General features: G+C 43.7%; 1 protein-coding gene across 1 annotated transcript in view; it reads right to left on the bottom strand.

Annotated features, from left to right (window-relative positions):
• GLRX3 (glutaredoxin 3) overlaps positions 1-19170 on the bottom strand; it is a 67147-nt gene that overhangs the window by 29925 nt on the left and 18052 nt on the right. The window contains exons 4-6 of the mRNA XM_040436552.1: positions 10387-10588; positions 1966-2138; positions 1822-1883 (exon numbers count right to left, since the gene is read on the bottom strand). Coding sequence (XP_040292486.1) covers positions 1822-1883; positions 1966-2138; positions 10387-10588 — 437 coding nt within the window. The remainder of the gene's footprint in view (positions 1-1821; positions 1884-1965; positions 2139-10386; positions 10589-19170) is intronic.

The raw sequence follows: 19170 nt of genomic DNA, 5'->3' as shown, positions 1-19170 counted from the left end.
CTGTATACGCACACACACATATATATATATATATATATATACTGTATACGCACACATATATATATACTGTATACGCACACATATATACTGTATACGCACACATATATATATACTGTATACGCACACATATATATACTGTATACGCACACATATATATATATACTGTATACGCACACATATATATTCTATACGCACACACATATATACTGTATACGCACACACATATATATACTGTATACGCACACACATATATATATACTGTATACGCACACACACACATATATATATATATATACTGTATACGCACACATATATATATACTGTATACGCACACATATATACTGTATACGCACACATATATATATACTGTATACGCACACATATATATATATACTGTATACGCACACATATATATTCTATACGCACACACATATATACTGTATACGCACACATATATATATTCTATACGCACACATATATATTCTATACGCACACACATACACTGTATACGCACACATATATATACTGTATACGCACACATATATATATACACTGTATACGCACACACATATATACTGTATACGCACACATATATATATTCTATACGCACACATATATATATTCTATACGCACACATATATATATTCTATACGCACACACATATACACTGTATACACACACATATATATACTGTATACGCACACATATATATATATATACACTGTATACGCACACATATATATACTGTATACGCACACACATATATATACTGTATACGCACATATATATACTGTATACGCACACACATATATTCTATACGCACACACATATATATACTGTATACGCACACATATATATACTGTATACGCACACATATATATACTGTATACGCACACATATATATATACTGTATACGCACACATATATATACTGTATACGCACACATATATATACTGTATACGCACACATATATATACCGTATACGCACACATATATATACCGTATACGCACACATATATATACCGTATACGCACACATATATATATTCTATACGCACACACATATATACTGTATACGCACACATATATATACTGTATACGCACACATATATATACTGTATACGCACACATATATATACTGTATACGCACACATATATATACTGTATACGCACACATATATATACTGTATACGCACACATATATATACTGTATACGCACACATATATATACACTGTATACGCACACATATATATACACTGTATACGCACACATATATATACACTGTATACGCACACATATATATATTCTATACGCACACACATATATACTGTATACGCACACATATATATACTGTATACGCACACATATATATACTGTATACGCACACATATATATACTGTATACGCACACATATATATACTGTATACGCACACATATATATACTGTATACGCACACATATATATACTGTATACGCACACATATATATACTGTATACGCACACATATATATACTGTATACGCACACATATATATACTGTATACGCACACATATATATACTGTATACGCACACATATATATACTGCACACGCACACATATATATACTGTATACGCACACATATATATACTGTATACGCACACATATATATACTGTATACGCACACATATATATACTGTATACGCACACATATATATATATATACACTGTATACGCACACATATATATACTGTATACGCACACATATATATATATATATATATATATATATATATACACACTGTATACGCACACATATATATACTGTATACGCACACATCCTACCTGTCTTCCAAGCTCTGGGCCTTGGGGCACATTGTATCCAGCTCCCCTGATGCTTCCATTTCCTAGAAGTGAGAAGACTGGTTATAGACATGAAACTTGTCTCCTCGTGGTGCCCCAACGCTTGGTGCTTGCGCCACCGCTCACCTTGACGATGTCCAGTCCTCCAATTAGTTCCCCTTTGACGTACAACTGGGGATAAGTGGGCCAGTTGGAAAAGGTTTTCAGCCCCTGCCGTACCTCTTCATCGGACAAAATATCAAAGCTGCTAAATTGGACTTTGTGTTTGTTAAGGATATCCACGATTTGTCTGCTAAATCCTGCAAGAGAAAAAAAAAAGGCTCTCAGCAGAGGTGGTGTTATCGTTACCTATGGTAGATTACTGCGTTATTCTGGATGTGGCCCCGTGTGCTTATATTTGGGGGGGGGGGGAGGTCAGGTCTGTTCGATCCCTATTCTCCTGCTGGATACCCTTCCATCTAGCTAATCTTGGGGGTCTCATGGCTTGAACTACTGTGTAGGCTTCCCATGCAGACGCAGAGCAGGACAGAACCAGTGTTAGGGTACGTTCAGACGGAGGATTTAGTGATTAGGTTCCAGAGAGGATTCGGTGCCGAAAAACCGGGCCGAATCTGCGTTGGAACCGCCTCCCACCATGACGCAGTTCATGAGGCCGAGGATTTTCGCTGCGCAGTTTTCAAGACAGCGCCAAGAAGGTAAATATCATCCTTGGCGCAGTTACCGTGCGGACCCCTCACAACAGCAGGAGCTAAAACTAGCGGATTTGCATGAAAACCCACGGCAGATAACGCAGCACAGAGAAGTGGTTTCTGCTGTGGAACAGGAGGCGGATTTTCGTGGACAAAATATTCCGTCTGAACATACTCTTACACTACAAGCCATGGATATCAATAGACCACGGTATATAGAAAGATTCTCTCTCTGCAGTTGCTCCTTTGCTGTGGCTTATGGAGGCCTGGAAATAAAAGTAAAAAAAAAAAAAAAAGCGTGCCAAAAGATAAAAGTATCACATATTTTTATTAGTACAAAATATCAAATATAAAAAAGTATAATGTTGCTGTATATTGTTGAAGACAACCCCAACAATGCAGAGTGCACACAGCGGTGCGATCCACAAATCATGTCACAACGGGCATGTATATGAATAATGAAAAAATAATAATATTATTATTATGATAAGAATGTGGCGTCACACCGCTAGACTGGAAAGTCCACCTCGACACGCATTTTACTGGTTTTGTTAAAATACTCAGGTATTTATAAGCCCCCAAACTGGAGTAATAAATCAAGCCCTATTGTGCTCACTTGTAAGGCTACTTTCACACCAGCGTTTTTGCTGGATCCATCATGGATCAGCAAAAACGCTTCCGCCACGATAATCTGCATCTGTTATGAACGGATCCGGTTGTATTATCTTTAAAATAGCCAAGACGGGTCCATCATGAACACCACTAAAAGTCAATGGGGGACGAATTGTGTCAGAAAAAAACGGATCTGGTCCGCATCACATCGCGGACAGAAAAAGGCTGCATGCGCCACAGAGGTCTGTGCCCATGCTGCAGCGTGTTTCCGGGTCACGTGACACTGACGTGATCCGAAACGCACGCCAGCCCTGCATGCCCCAGCCAATGGAACGCAGCGCACCTATGATGTGCATCTACACATGCAAGTAAATGAATGATCAGCACATGATATACTCCATAGAAAAAAATTAAAAGTGCAACAAATCCACAAAATGATTATGACATAAGATTAATCGAAAACATAGTTATGACATGATTTTGTGAACAGAAAACGTCCAATTAATTAGAACCATGATCGTGATACACATTAAAGGGGTTGTCAGAGTTAATTTTTTGTTCTTTGTATGTTTCTAAATAGGCAAATGTAAGGACTTTACAATTCACTTACTTTATCTCCAGTTGCTGCTTTCTCAGATTTCACTGAGGGTCACATGACCTGTGATGTCAGCTTCTCTCCCTGCTCTGATAATGTTTCGTACACAAGCCTGAGAGAGCAGATATGTGCCTGTACACCAGATGTCACAGTGCTGGCCACGCCCCCTGCACTGCCTCTGCTGCCTTCTGCCCTGTGTCTCCCTCCCACTGGATACTTCAGGAAAGATTAACCCCTTCAGGAGCACAGACTCAGGGCTGAAGGCTTTACTGAGTAGCTGCAGGCAGTGAGGAGACAAATGCTGGGCACAGGAGCTGATAGACTAGAGGAGTTCTGCAGAGCATTGCACAAGAACAGATAGGGAAAAGATTTTTTGTGTATCAGCAATGTCATTGTACAGCTGGGACTTGTAATTCTACACATACAACATGCTGCTGAGTATCCCAGCAGGCAGACATGTCACTCAGGGCAGCTCTTGTATTCACTCCCTTAGCAGTGCAGGGGGAGGGGCAGAGATGGATGTTATTGCAGGTTAACAAAGGGCCAGAAGAGAACCAGGGAAATGAGGAATTATATGTCAGACAACCCCTTTAATAAATGTTTTTAAAAAATGTATATCATCATATCAACAATAGGTGACAATATATTTAAAGTGCATGAAAAATACAAACCGTGAAATTAATATAAAAATGAAAAGTGAAAAATAAATAAAAAATGAGAACAAGATGCTTGATAGTCGTATAGGCTGCATCCAGGCTTCACAGTAATAGTCAGGACAGTCAAAACATCCAAACTGGAAACATAAGTCCTTAATTTTTCCCTCTCATGTGAAGCAATGGCTGCCAAATACAGTGCCCCAATGCAATGAAATGGAGCTTCCCATAAACCCTTAAAGGGAACCTGTCACCTGGGTTTTGTGTATAGAGCTGAGGACATGGGTTGCTAGATGGCCGCTAGCACATCCGCAATATCCAGTCCCCATAGCTCTGTGTGCTTTTATTGTGTAAAAAAAACTATTTGATACATATGCAAATTAACCTGAGATGAGTCCTGTACGTGAGATGAGTCAGGGACAGGACTCTTCTCAGGCAGCAGTCACTTGCCCCAACGCCCTCCCCCCGGTCTATGGATGTTGATCTCAATGCGGCAGGGAGAGGAAGAGCTCTTCTGGGAGCGTGGGTGACCAAACCCAGAGGTGGCAACCAGGCAAGCGTGATCTACACTGTGGGTCGGCCACTCTGCGAGGTCTGTCTCTGGCCACTTAATTTGAACGTGTGGTTTTTTTCCGTGTGGAACTATTCACTGTTTTCCGCAAAGACAACGGAAGGTACTCCGTATGCATTCTGTTTCCGTATTTACGTTCCGTTCAAAGATAAAACATGTCCTATTATTGCCCGCAAATCATGTTCCGTGGCTCTATTAAAGTCAACGGTTCCACAAAAAAAAAAACGGAATGAATACGGAAGGCATCCGTATGTCTTTCGCATCCGTTCCGTTTTTGCGGAACCATCCACTGAGAATTTTATGCCCAGCCCAATTTTTTTATGTACTTACTGTTTAAACATTATTGTATGTTTCCGTTTGCGATCCTCAAAAAACTGATCACAAACGGAAACAAAATGGAAAAAGTGAACGGAAGCACTGCTGAAACAAAAAAATTGAGAGACGGATCAGTTTAAAACGGATGGCAAAATACAGAAAAAGCCATACAGTCGTGTGCAAGAGGCCTTAATCTTGGACAGTTTTGCAGGCATGCTCTGTGACATGTGCAAAGATCATTGTGATCAAGTATATATGCTATGGCCATCACCTATTGTGAATGGAGTATCCTGTGTTATCTGTACAGAGGTGATGTTTGTCATTGTAATCTCGCCTGCTATGATAATGAGATGACTGCTGAGAAGTCATTTCTACAGAACAGGAAGTGTCAGACTAATGTGAGGTTCAGTGGTCAGTGTGAAAACTGCAGTAATTTAGGTTTTTAAAATATTAATATAGATAGTAACATGGAAAATGTAAAAAAAAATATCACCAAGAAACACTTGTCTTAAACAACAGGTCATTTTATGATAACACATTGACTTTAACCCCTGCACAACATCTGCTTTGATGGGAGGCCTTTAAAGCCTGCTGGCAGTGCCCGAGATCGAAGGTAATTCTGAGCAGTCATTTTGAAGACGGCCCATCTGTGAAAGGCTTAATAGGAACATAGAGATTTTGCCATAGACTGTAGAAGTAAACGACAGCAAAATAGTAAATGGGTGACGCATACCACTAATAAATGTCTGTCAGCCTGCCTGTAAAGAATGCTTCAGCTTTTCCCACCACATACATTAAACAGAAAAAAATGTGGTATGAACAGGGCCTTGAAGGGGTTATCCAGTAATATATAATGATGAACTATCCTCAGGTTAGGTCATCATTATCAGATCGGCGGGGGTCCGAGTCTCTGCTCTCCCGCCGTTCAGCTTTTACGGGGAGCCACCGCACTCACCAGAGCTCTGGTTAGTGGAGCCGGCATCTCTCCCAAGCATGGTGCATAGTGCAGAGGCTGTGCTTGGTATTGGCACTGAAGTGAATGGGGCTGAGCTGCAACTAGACCACATGACCGATGTACGGTGACATCACAAGGCATAGGAAGAGGCCGCAGCGTTCACAGAGTACCGACCTATCGGCAACCCCTGATGATCTGATATTGATCATCTATCCTGGGGACAGGTCATCAATATTTTTTACTGGATAACCCCTTTAATGATTATGTAAAAAAAAAAATATATATATATATATATATAAATAATAATAATAAAAAAAATATATATATATATATATATATATATATATATATATATATATATAATTTATTATTTAGCCTTTTCGTTTATGCAATTTTTGTTATTATGAGGGCTACGTTTGGCCCCGAACGGTATCAGATCCCTGTGTCTGTATCAGCTGGTTATGACCAAGGCAGAAGTCCAACCTCTGGATATAAACCAAGAAAGTTTTAATTTATTGACTGCAAGCAGAGGTCTTAAAAGCAGAGAGAAACTAACACACAAAGTATGTTAGAAAGTTTTCATTACACAATAACCATATGAATAGCTTTCGGTTGATGCTGGCAGCGGAACGTCCATCTGATCGGGGGTAAATCCTTTTCTGCCGGAGTAGCTCTGGTGTATATGTTACCGCTGATGACGAGTGGGCGAACGATCCTCCTGTCGTTTCCCCTTGTAACATAAATCAGGCATCTTCACTATGAAGTCTCCTTTGTCTGCCCGGCCCCCTCTGTGTGACCTCCCTTCCCCTACTCTTAGCTATATTCTGGTTTTTCCTTCCAGCGCTGATGCAGTGCTGCCATGATCTGCATGCGGTGGAGGTGTGTGATGTGGGCGCCGTTATTTATTCTCTGCTGCTACTCAAGTGTTAAGTTCATGTACAGCCCGGAGTGAAACACTGATCCCGAAACGTGTCATTCATCTGGGAGTTCATTAGCAAATAGCTGAAGGCCGAATGCTTTTGGTTATTCTGCTTCCAATACAGTCAATCATTTTTGCTGTACCGGGCCCCACCACAAAGCTTTGTGTGTGCTTTACGGCGTGGAGACCGGGAAGATGGATGGCGTGGACTGCAATTTTTAAAGGGTTAATGCGGCGCAATGTAAATGTTTTGCTCGGGGACAGAACTGCGATGAAAGTAAGAAAAATGAATAAGCAATCATAATATTACATGCGTTTTCTCAGGTCTTACATCTCAGATCTTTATACTGTTGTCGTCACTCAATCTCTACTAGGAATAGTCACTGGGCCTAACTTATCACAGACGCCAGTTTTCTGGGGTGAAAAAAGTTGCAAACTGCGTGTTTGCGACTTTAACACAACTTGCAAAAAAACTTTTTGCTTAAAGGGGTTGTCCTGGTTCAGAGCTGAGCCTGGAGATGCCCCCTTCTCCCCCCTCTGACATGAGCATGGAAGTATTTCATGCTCCGATGCTCTCCCTCGCCCTGCGCTGAATCGCGCAGGGCGAGGGCTTTTTCTGGAGATCCGGGCTCTCCATGGGTAAGCTAGGCAGATGCTTCCGCCTAGCAGTGAGCCCGGTGACGTCATCAGCATTAACAGGCGGGCTTTAGAGCTGCCCTAGCCTGAAAAACTGCTAGGGCAGCACTAAAGAAGCCCCATCAGTGACAGTGACATCACCGGGAACACTGCTAGGCAGAAGCCTCCACCTAACTGTGTAAAAATGTTAACAAAAAAGCCCTTGCCCTGCGCGATACAGCGCAGGGCAGGAGAGAGCATGAAATGTCAGAGAGTGAGGGAAGAAAGGGGGCTCACCTTTAAGTGGTGCTTCCCCGACACCCGGGGCTGGAGTAGATAGCAGTATAGGAGCACAGATTGTGACTCATAAATTAGGTGGTCTCCAGCAGTGCACCTGGTTATCATAGACCAGCGTACGCAGCCGGTCTATGATAAACCTGCCCCAATGACTCTACAACCTTTAGTAATGGAAAAGTGTTCTCCACATATAGTACCCCATCTCACCTTAACCCACAACTGATCACTGAGTTCCTGGGCACGAATGGACCAACAGCTACATCCACTGGATGACACAGGCATAGAAGCTGTGCCCAGGTGAACAGCAGCGGGTGGCGGTGTAATATACAGCTATGTCCAAATGTAATCTTACCTGAACAGCATTACCTTATATAATTTGGTATGATAATGATACCAATTCAATGCTTTCTCGTCCCATCCAGTATGGAAAAAAAAATACATCTCCAAGACTTCTCCTAAGCTGCACCAGTTCTCTGGAATGCACTTTCCCAGACAACCAGGTTAACTCCAAACAACCACCGTTTTAGGCTGGCCTATCACATTCCCTAATCTAACTCTGCTCCATTCACCCCACCCCATCAATATCATTCTTTAGAACCTGATCCCTTCACCCAACAGTATCTGTCCCACCTGCACCCCATGCCCTCAAATGACACTTCATACCTGTGCATACACAGATACTGGCTGGTGTCTGGTACTACACGTTTAAAGATTGATGGTTTATTAACCCCTTAAAGGGGTCTTCCAGGATTTTGATACCGATGACCTATCCTCTGGCAGGCACCGGCACTTTCTCGCAGCTTTGCCTAGGCAATGTGACACCACGGTTGTCGGTCACGTGGCCTAGCCGCGGCTCAGCCCTACTGAAGTGAATGGGGTTGAGCACGATACCAAGAACAGTCACTTTACAACGTACAGTGCTGTGCTCTGAAAGCTGCGAGAAGGCCGAGGCGCTCACAGGAACGCACGTGCCTTCTCAAAAAGCTAAACGGCAGAAGTCCTGGGTGTTGAACCCCCACCGGTCAGAGACGGGTGACCAATTGTAAGGATAGGTCATCAGTATCAAAATCCTGGAAAACCCCTTTAAGAACATGGAAATATTGTAACGTTTGTTTTACATTTTCCCTTCATCAGCCATGAAAGGGCTTATGTTTTTCGGGACAAGTTGTATTTTTTAATGATGCCATTCAATACAACATAGCTCGTACTGGAAAACAGCAAAAAATTCATTGTAGGGAGCAATTTCGAAAAATGCAATTACGCAATTATTATTTTTTGGGGGGGGGGATGTTGTGTTTATGCCTTTTACTATGTGCTAAAAAGGACATGACAGCCTTATTCCACAGGTCTATAGGATTACTGCAATACTGAATTTTTATACTTTATATTATGTTTTACAGCTTAAAAAAAAATAAAGTAACTTTTTTAAATATTTTCCTTTGCATAACCAAAGAAAAACAGCCCTAACTTTTTCATTTTTCCATCTGCAGAGCTGTATGAGGGCTAACTTTTTGTTTAATTTTCAACAAACAGAAAATCTGCTCTTTTTTTTTTTTCTCATTACGATGTTCACTGTACACGATAAATATTGTCATATTTTAATACATTGGACATGTTTGGACAAGGCGATACCAATGAGGTTTATTTTTATATGTAAAATTGGGATGATTGGAATTTTTAACTTTTTTGTGTTTTATTCCTTTAAAAACAAAATTTTCTTACTGTATTTTATAAGGGACTTGAACATGCGATCTTCTGATCACTTAGATGACATAGAATACTGCTGCACTCTATGGGATTCTCACTGGCTGTCAGGCCATGCCTCGGGCAAAGCTTTTCAGGCAGCTCACCATGACAGTGCTAGGAGCCTTCAAAAGGCCCCAGGTTGTCATAGGAACCAATTAGAGCACCAAAATTTCAGAAGGCAGAGGAAGACCCATCCCCCTGTCTAACACTACAGATGCAGTTGCTATTGAGCACGGCATCTAAGGGGTTAAACGATCGTCATTAGAGAAAACTCCGATCCCGGCCGCGGAACTCATTGCCGCAGTCATAAGAACCTCCATATTCAGATGGTCAGACAGAGGGAGGGTGCTCTTCCTTTGTCTCCCCATCGGGAGGGCTGCCATGACCTAACAAAGGCCCTCAGGTCTGCCATGGTTATATACCATGAGTATATAGGCCTGTCAACTGAGTGGCAATAATGCTTTGGCATGCTATATACAAGGCATTAAAGAAGCAATCAAATGACCGGATTGTGAAGTCAGTAAAGGGGAAGTTGTTACACGTGTCACAAAGCTTTAAGCTGCTCCATCCATGTACTTACCACATCTGGGCTCCTGAGGAGAACCTTTTATGAATAGCATACAAGGGGCTACGCTGATCAGCTTCTTCAGCCTCACGTTGAGGTCTTCCTTAGGAGCACTGCTGGAGGTAGCTGGGAAAGAGGTGTTTGATGCATGGCGCTGGACTCGCTTGGTCAACTCGGGTGCATGGGCCCCATCCAACTTGTCAATCTTCTGAGAGTTCTAGGAGAGGAGACACAATCTGAGTGATAAGAAACCTGTACATCAATTGCAGATACGAGGGGGAACAATACTTCTGGGGGCTACATTAGTCATACTCACTTTCCAAATCGAAAATTTACTCACACACAGAAAGTTCATTTTTAACATTTTCCATGTGTCTACATTATGTTGGCATGACTTATGAAAAGTACCTATTTTTATTTTTTTAGAGGGCTTTGTTTTGCAGATTTTAATTTTTAGTATATTTTTAGCACAGCAAGTGACAAAATGAAACTAATACTCAAAATGTATTACCGTTATTCTGCCGTTAGAAATATCCCATATGTGAGCCTAGAGTGCTACTTGACTAAAATACGGGCCTCAGAATTGAAGAAGCACCTTGTGGATTTTGAAGCCCCCATTTTTTTAGGAAGTTTTTCAGACACCATTTCAGATTACAGAGGCCTTGTGAAACACCCCCATTTTGGAAACTACATCTCTCAATATAGGGGTGTAGTAAGCAATGTAAACCCCTTTTGTGGGGTACAAGGTGTTTTATACAATTTATTTACAATTGGAACATGAAAATCTAAAATTGCATGTTAACAATTATATGTAGTTTTAACTCAATATTTTTCATTCTTACAAGAGTAAGAAAAAAAAAAGTAAAAACACCCAAAATATTGTTGTAATACCCCACATGAGGTTGTGGCACAAAGAAAGGCTCAGACGGGAAGGAGCACCATTTGGCTTTTGAAACCCAGATTTTACTGGAATGGATTTGGATGCCATGTCAAACTTGCAAAACCAATTTTTTTTAACTACACCCCTCATCACAGACCATGGGGCATATATCGCTAGGATATGCCCCCATTGTCTTTTAGGTGCAGGTCCCAGCGGGTCCCTATATCGAGAACGCATCCGAAAAAGTAGTGGAAGACACACTGCGCATGCTCAGCTGCCCTCCATTCATTTTCTATGGGGCGACCAAAAATAGCTGAGCACTGGCTCAGCCATTTCCATTGGGCCCAAAGAAGTAAATGGCAGCAGTGGTCGGTCATCTGCCGTGCGCTCCCATTCATTTCTATGGGGAGCGTGCTTGGTGGTGGCCGGACCAGAGTCCTCCAGCCACCACTTTGCGGGGCTCCATTCCTGATATAGGAGCAGCGATATGCCCCCATTGTCTGAGATGAGAAAACCCCTTTAAGCTAGGGTTGGGCGATATACCGGTATCACGATATACCGTGGTATTAAAAAAACGGCGATATGGCAATATCGCTGTTTCCTAATTACCGCTGTATTTTGTGACGTCATCAAAGCGGTCATGTGCGCTGACCGCTTCCAAACGTGCGTACGCCCGCCCCTGTACTTTGCATAGCGCCGAGTACAAACATTACTTCCACTCGCTCCTGGCCTGGCTCCTTCTTGCTCCGCCTCCCTTAGTCAAGTCTCCAGACTCCACCCACCATCTGACATCACCGTCCGTCACCCACCAGTGCCGGTTCTATGTGGCGAACTCTGTGTGAGTACTGGGTGTCTCTGGAGAGACTTTTCCTGCGGCTGCCTCGCTAGTGTGCTCCGATGACAGAATTACAAACTTATTACTTCCCGCAGCCCCCGACTCTCCCTCCTCCTTGCTCCCATATTCAAATCTCCGCCCACCGACATCTGATGTCAGAATCGGAGCACACAAGCGATGCAGCCGCGGGAAAAGTATATCGTAAAGTATTATTGTATGTATGGTGGCCTGTGGCCACAAGACTTTATTATAACATAACCTTGTGGCCCCCGCCCCCTACAGTGTAACGTCTCCTTGTGGCCCCCCACACAGTATAACGTCTCCTTGTGGACCCCATACAGTATATCTCCTTGTGGCCCCCCATACAGTATATCTCCTTGTGGCCCCCCCCATACAGTATATCTCCTTGTGGCCCCCCCCCCCCATACAGTATATCTCCTTGTGGCCCCCCCCCATACAGTATATCTCCTTGTGGCCCCCCCCCATACAGTATATCTCCTTGTGGCCCCCATACAGTATAACCTCTCCTTGTGGCCCCCATACAGTATAACGTCTCCTTGTGGCCCCCCCATACAGTATATCTCCTTGTGGCCCCCCCCATACAGTATATCTCCTTGTGGCCCCCCCTGCATACAGTATATCTCCTTGTGGCCCCCCCCCTACAGTATATCTCCTTGTGGCCCCCCCCCCCCCCTACAGTATATCTCCTTGTGCCCCCCCCCCATACAGTATATCTCCTTGTGGCCCCCCCCCCATACAGTATATCTCCTTGTGGCCCCCCCCATACAGTATATCTCCTTGTGGCCCCCCCCATACAGTATATCTCCTTGTGGCCCCCCCCCCATACAGTATATCTCCTTGTGGCCCCCCACACAGTATAACGTCTCCTTGTGGACCCCATACAGTATATCTCCTTGTGGCCCCCCATACAGTATATCTCCTTGTGGCCCCCCCCATACAGTATATCTCCTTGTGCCCCCCCCCCCCCCATACAGTATATCTCCTTGTGGCCCCCCCCCCATACAGTATATCTCCTTGTGGCCCCCATACAGTATAACCTCTCCTTGTGGCCCCCATACAGTATAACGTCTCCTTGTGGCCCCCCCATACAGTATATCTCCTTGTGGCCCCCCCCATACAGTATATCTCCTTGTGGCCCCCCCCATACAGTATATCTCCTTGTGGCCCCCCCCCCCCCAACAGTATATCTCCTTGTGGCCCCCCCCCCCCCTACAGTATATCTCCTTGTGCCCCCCCCCCTACAGTATATCTCCTTGTGCCCCCCCCCCCCTACAGTATATCTCCTTGTGGCCCCCCCCCATACAGTATATCTCCTTGTGGCCCCCCCCCATACAGTATATCTCCTTGTGGCCCCCCCCATACAGTATATCTCCTTGTGGCCCCCCCCCCATACAGTATATCTCCTTGTGGCCCCCCCCCCCATACAGTATATCTCCTTGTGGCCCCCCCCCCCATACAGTATATCTCCTTGTGGCCCCCCCCATACAGTATATCTCCTTGTGGCCCCCCCATACAGTATATCTCCTTGTGGCCCCCCCATACAGTATATCTCCTTGTGGCCCCCCCCATACAGTATATCTCCTTGTGGCCCCCCCATACAGTATAACCTCTCCTTGTGGCTGCCCCATACAGTATAACGTCTCCTTGTGGCTGCCCCATACAGTATAACCTCTCCTTGTGGCTGCCCCCATACAGTATAACCTCTCCTTGTGGCCGCCCCCATACAGTATAACGTCTCCTTGTGGCCGCCCCCATACAGTATAACCTCTCCTTGTGGCTGCCCCATACAGTATAACGTCTCCTTGTGGCTGCCCCCATACAGTATAACGTCTCCTTGTGGCTGCCCCCATACAGTATAACGTCTCCTTGTGGCTGCCCCCATACAGTATAACCTCTCCTTGTGGCTGCCCCATACAGTATAACGTCTCCTTGTGTTTTTTTCTTTTAAATGGGCATTTATCGCGATATATATCATTATCGCGATACATTTTTTAATATCGTTAGAATATTTTTGATATCGTCCAACCCTACTTTAAGCTAGCTTTAGCCCCACATTTTTTATTTTTGCAAGGGCTAGGGTCCATTCACACGTTCGTAGAAGAGGTCCGGATCCTTTCCGCAACATTGCGGAACGAATCTGGACCCATTTATTCTCTATGAGGCCGGAAGAGATGCAGACAGCACACAGTGTGCTGTCCGCATCCGCATTTCCGGAGCGCAGCACCCGATCTTCCGGTCCACGGCTCCCCAAAAAAATAGAACATGTTCTATTCTTGTCCGCAATTGCGGACAAGAATAGGCGGTTCTATGGGGGTGCCGGCTGGGTGTATTGCGGATCCGCAATACACTACCGACGTTTGAATGGACCCTAAGGCTCCATTCACACGTCCGAAATTCTGTTCCGCATAACGGAATTGCGGACCCATTAATTTCTATGGGGCCGCACGATGTGCTGCCCGGATCCGGAAATGCGGATCCGCACTTCCGGGTCCGCATTTCCGTTCCCGAAAAAAATAGAACATGTCCTATTCCTGTCCGCAAATTGCGGACAAGATTAGGCATTTTCTATTAAGTGCCGGCGATGTGCGGTGTCCGTGTTCTGCGGATCCGTGGATCCACAAAACACACACGGATGTGTGAATGGACCCTTAAGGGAACTTTCACACTAGTGTTTTTCTTTTCCGCCATAGAGTTCCGTCCTAGGGGCTCAATACCGGAAAAGAACTGATCAGTTTTATCCCCATGCATTCTGAATGGAGAGCAATCCGTTCAGTATGCATCAGGATGTCTTCAGTTCAGTCTTTTTGACTGATCAGGACAGAGATAAAACCGCAGCATGCTACGGTTTTATCTCCGGCCCAACAAAAAAAAAAAAGAACGCTTGCCTGAATGCCGCTGAATGCATTAGTGCCGGATCATTCAAAATACCGGAATGCCGGATCCATCAGAAAAAAATGTGAAAAAAATAAATGGACATCTTGCAACTCTGGCAACCACTGCATGACACCGGAAAGACGGATCCAGCCTTTCAATGCATTTGTAAGACGGATCAGGATCCTGATCAGTCTTACAAATGCCATCAGTTGGCATACGTTTTGCCGGATCACTCTGCCGCAAGTGTGAAAGTACCCTAAAAAGGAGAGAAAAAGCACCAATCAATCTGTTTCTGAGTACAGAAATAACTCACATGTGGTGATAAACTGCTGTTTGGGGAAACGGCAGAGCTCAGTAGGGAAGGAGCGTCATCTGGATTTTGTAACATGGAATTTGCTGAAATAGTTTTTTTGTTGAATGAGCTGTGTGAGGGGTCTTTTTTTTTTTTTTAATCAGGGTGGGCTGTAGTATTTAATGGTAACATTTTGGGGTACATATGACTGTTTGATCACTTTATATACCATTTTTTTAAGAGGCGAGGTGATAAAAACATTAATTCCGTTATTGTTTTATGTTTTTGCTTTATGGTTTTTTTTTTTACACTGTTTACCACACAGGATTCTTATTTTATTTTTATTTTATTTTTTAACTAATTATAAATGAGCAGATATGGGAAAAAGGGCAATTTTTTATTTATTTAAAATTTGTACTTACCGTATTTTATGTATATATTTTTTTGTTTTTTTTTAAGTCTCACTTGGGGACATCATCTATTGTAGTATATTGGATTGTCAGTTCACACTGACACTTGGCCTTATCAGACCCTGGCAGATTTCCATACATGGCAGCCCCAGAGGTCTTTACAAAGCCTCCAGCTGCCACTGTAACAATTTGGACTCTGTGATCGCAGCGTGGGGGCTCGATGAGGGGAGAGGAAGATCGCTCCCTATGCAAACCCCTGCAGCGTTTGCTAAAGACTGTGGCATCTAAGGGGTTTAATTGGGCAGGATCGGCACTAGCACTGATCCTGGCCTTTGAGTCGGGTGTCAGCTGTATTTTACAGCTGATATCGGCTCTGTCCTTAAGCTGCTGCCATCTCCATGATGTAGATGTATGGCATGGTGCGTTAACGTTCGGCTTGCCGTGCACTGCACTTACAGCATGGAGACAGAAGGGGTTAATGGAACGATCCAAGCAAAAATGACACACCGGGAAAAAATTTACTAAGCAAAAGAAGCAAAATGTGCCGGAATTCTGCCTTAAATTGATCCAACTTGCATAAAATTATGTCTTAGGCACTTTGGGAGTCATTTATTAGGATCAGCGTTTTAGACGCCGGTCATAACAACCCCGATGCTGGCGGTTGATCCACCAAGGTTATGAAGAGGCGCTGACCTCTCCATAACGTCAGCGTATCCAGCGCCAGTCGAAATGTAAGCCAGCTTCCTAGCTGTCTTAGATTTAGACCATTTTCTACGCCTGCCTCCCCTTCCCCGCCATGCCCACTTTTTTAGACTTGAACTGAGAGTGGAAAAGTTGCAGATTGCGGTGCTAATAACCTTTGCGCCTCAATTTGCACCAGAATCACGCCTAATATAAGTGTATTTCTGGACAGTAAATGTTTCACTATCTTTTAGTCCCCGGCTTATTTCTTTGGGCTGAGGTGCAGACGGGATCCCGTGCGCTGCTGCAGGCAATGACCCTCAGCGGTGATAATTCCCCAAGCAGTACCTCATTGCTGGCTCCCGTGACGTTTGGGGACACGTCACCTCTGAGGACAGTCATTGGCTGCAGCGATGCACATGATCCAGTCTATACCACAGCTGGAAATAAGCCGGGGATTGGAAGATCGCCGATCTGAGTCAGGGAACAGCATGGAAGCTGGAGGGAGCAGGTTAATAGGATTCCTTTCTTAGGTATTACATGCTAGGGGGCCTTACTAAAAAGGGATAAAACCTCAGAAACCCTTAAGGGGTTATGACTATACGCCAGAACAAGGAGACCGGTGGGGGGCCCCGGAACGGCGGGCACAGGAATGGAAGGAGATTGGTAAAGGGTGTATTATTCCTATTTTCTAGAATGTAAACAGTTTGTAAAAAAATTTTAAATTAAAAAAATAATAATAAAAACTATAACAATTTATATGGTTGGAAAACCCCTTTAAAACGGCTTGTATCCTTAAAATATGAGAAATAAACTTCAGTATATAATTATATATCAGTGTATAGAGAACTGGGAAACAGGATGACAAGCAATACCAACCTGACATCTGCAATGACACCCAGCTGTGCCGGACGCCAGTACATAATACAGCACCAACGATCACTCATGGAGATGCATCTGGCCACAACTATTAAAGAGCTGAGAATCCTCCAGGGGTTTACAAAAGTAAATGCAAACATTTTCAATGTATGAAAAGAAAGCACAGGAGAAAGTTATAGACAGCGACGGCCAACAGAGGGGGATCTACACCCACAAAACACAACGCTGCCGAAGAAACGAGCCCAAACTCTGACATCTGAAGAGAAAGCATTCGGCGTAGGGATTAACGAAAAAAAATACATAGTTTCAGTAAATTTACATTTGAAAAATTCTAGATAAAAAAACTTGTGCATTGTGTCAATGAAAAGTGCTACAACTTTGTAACCAGCACAATGCTGCAATTCATGTCACCCCGCCAGCTGATGTGTGTGATGTACAGACATGATGAATACACAGACCCTACGTATGGAGTCGTATATATAGACTTGTGCACACATGGTCCATAGACCCTCTGTATGGAGTCGTATATATAGACTTGTGCACACATGGTCCATAGACCCTACGTATGGAGTCGTATATATAGACTTGTGTACACATGGTCCATAGACCCTACGTATGGAGTCGTATATATAGACTTGTGCACACATGGTCCATAGACCCTACGTATGGAGTCGTATATATAGACTTGTCTACACATGGTCCATAGACCCTCTGTATGGACTCCTATACATAGATATGTGGACACATGGTCCATAGTCCCTCTGTATGGACTCCTATACATAGACTTGTCTACACTTGGTCCATAGACCCTCTGTATGGACTCGTATACATAGACTTGTCTACACATGGTCCATAGACCCTCTGTATGGACTTCTATACATAGACTCTCTCTCTATGGACTCGTATATATAGACTTGTGTACACATGGTTAATAGACCCTCTGTATGGACTCCTATACATAGACTTGTGTACAGATGGTCCATAGACCCTCTGTATGGACTCCTATATATAGACTTGTCTACACATGGTCCATAGACCCTCTGTATGGACTTCTATACATAGACTCTCTGTATGGACTCGTATATATAGACTTGTGTACACATGGTCCATAGACCCTCTGTATGGACTCCTATACATAGACTTGTCTACACATGGTCCATAGACCCTCTGTATGGACTCGTATACATAGACTTGTCTACACATGGTCCATAGACCCTCTGTATGGACTCCTATACATAGACTTGTCTACACATGGTCCACAGACCCTCTGTATGGACTCCTATACATAGACTTTTCTACACATGGTCCATAGACCCCCTGTATGGACTCCTATACATAGACTTGTGTATACATGGTACATAGACTCTCTGTATGAACTCGTATACACAGACTTGTGCACACATGGTCCCCAGATCCAGAGACTCTTTGTATGGACTTGTATGCAGAGATTTGTACACAGATGGTCCATAGACTCTCGTATACACAAACTAATGCAAAGATGGTCTATAGACTCTCTGTATGGACTTATATACAGAGACTCGTACACAGATGGTCCACAGACTAATGCACAAATGGTCTACAGACTTTCTGTATGGACTCACATATACAGTATTTGTACACAAAAGGTGTATACACTCTCTGCATGGACAGTGCACCTCCTTACAGCACAGACCTCAGCTCAAGAACTGCAGTGAAAGTAAGAAGTTTCCAAGCTGACACCAAGGTCTTCTGAATGCAGTCCAGCTGTGTGAACAAGACCTTCTGGTAGCACATGGGGTCCCTGCAGTACTGAATAATTTTTATTATGGAGTTAGTGCCCGGGAGTCCTGACATTCATGAGTTCCCGCTGATTGCTACAGGAGGACAGCTGTCACTGAGCAGCGGGGAGACGTAGGATATCAGGACTCTCGGGCTCATGCAGTGTCCT

The sequence above is a fragment of the Bufo bufo genome, chromosome 6 (genome assembly GCF_905171765.1).
Source record: "Bufo bufo chromosome 6, aBufBuf1.1, whole genome shotgun sequence".
Classification (NCBI taxonomy): Eukaryota; Metazoa; Chordata; class Amphibia; order Anura; family Bufonidae; genus Bufo; species Bufo bufo.
This window is presented reverse-complemented; position numbering and strand designations above follow the sequence as displayed.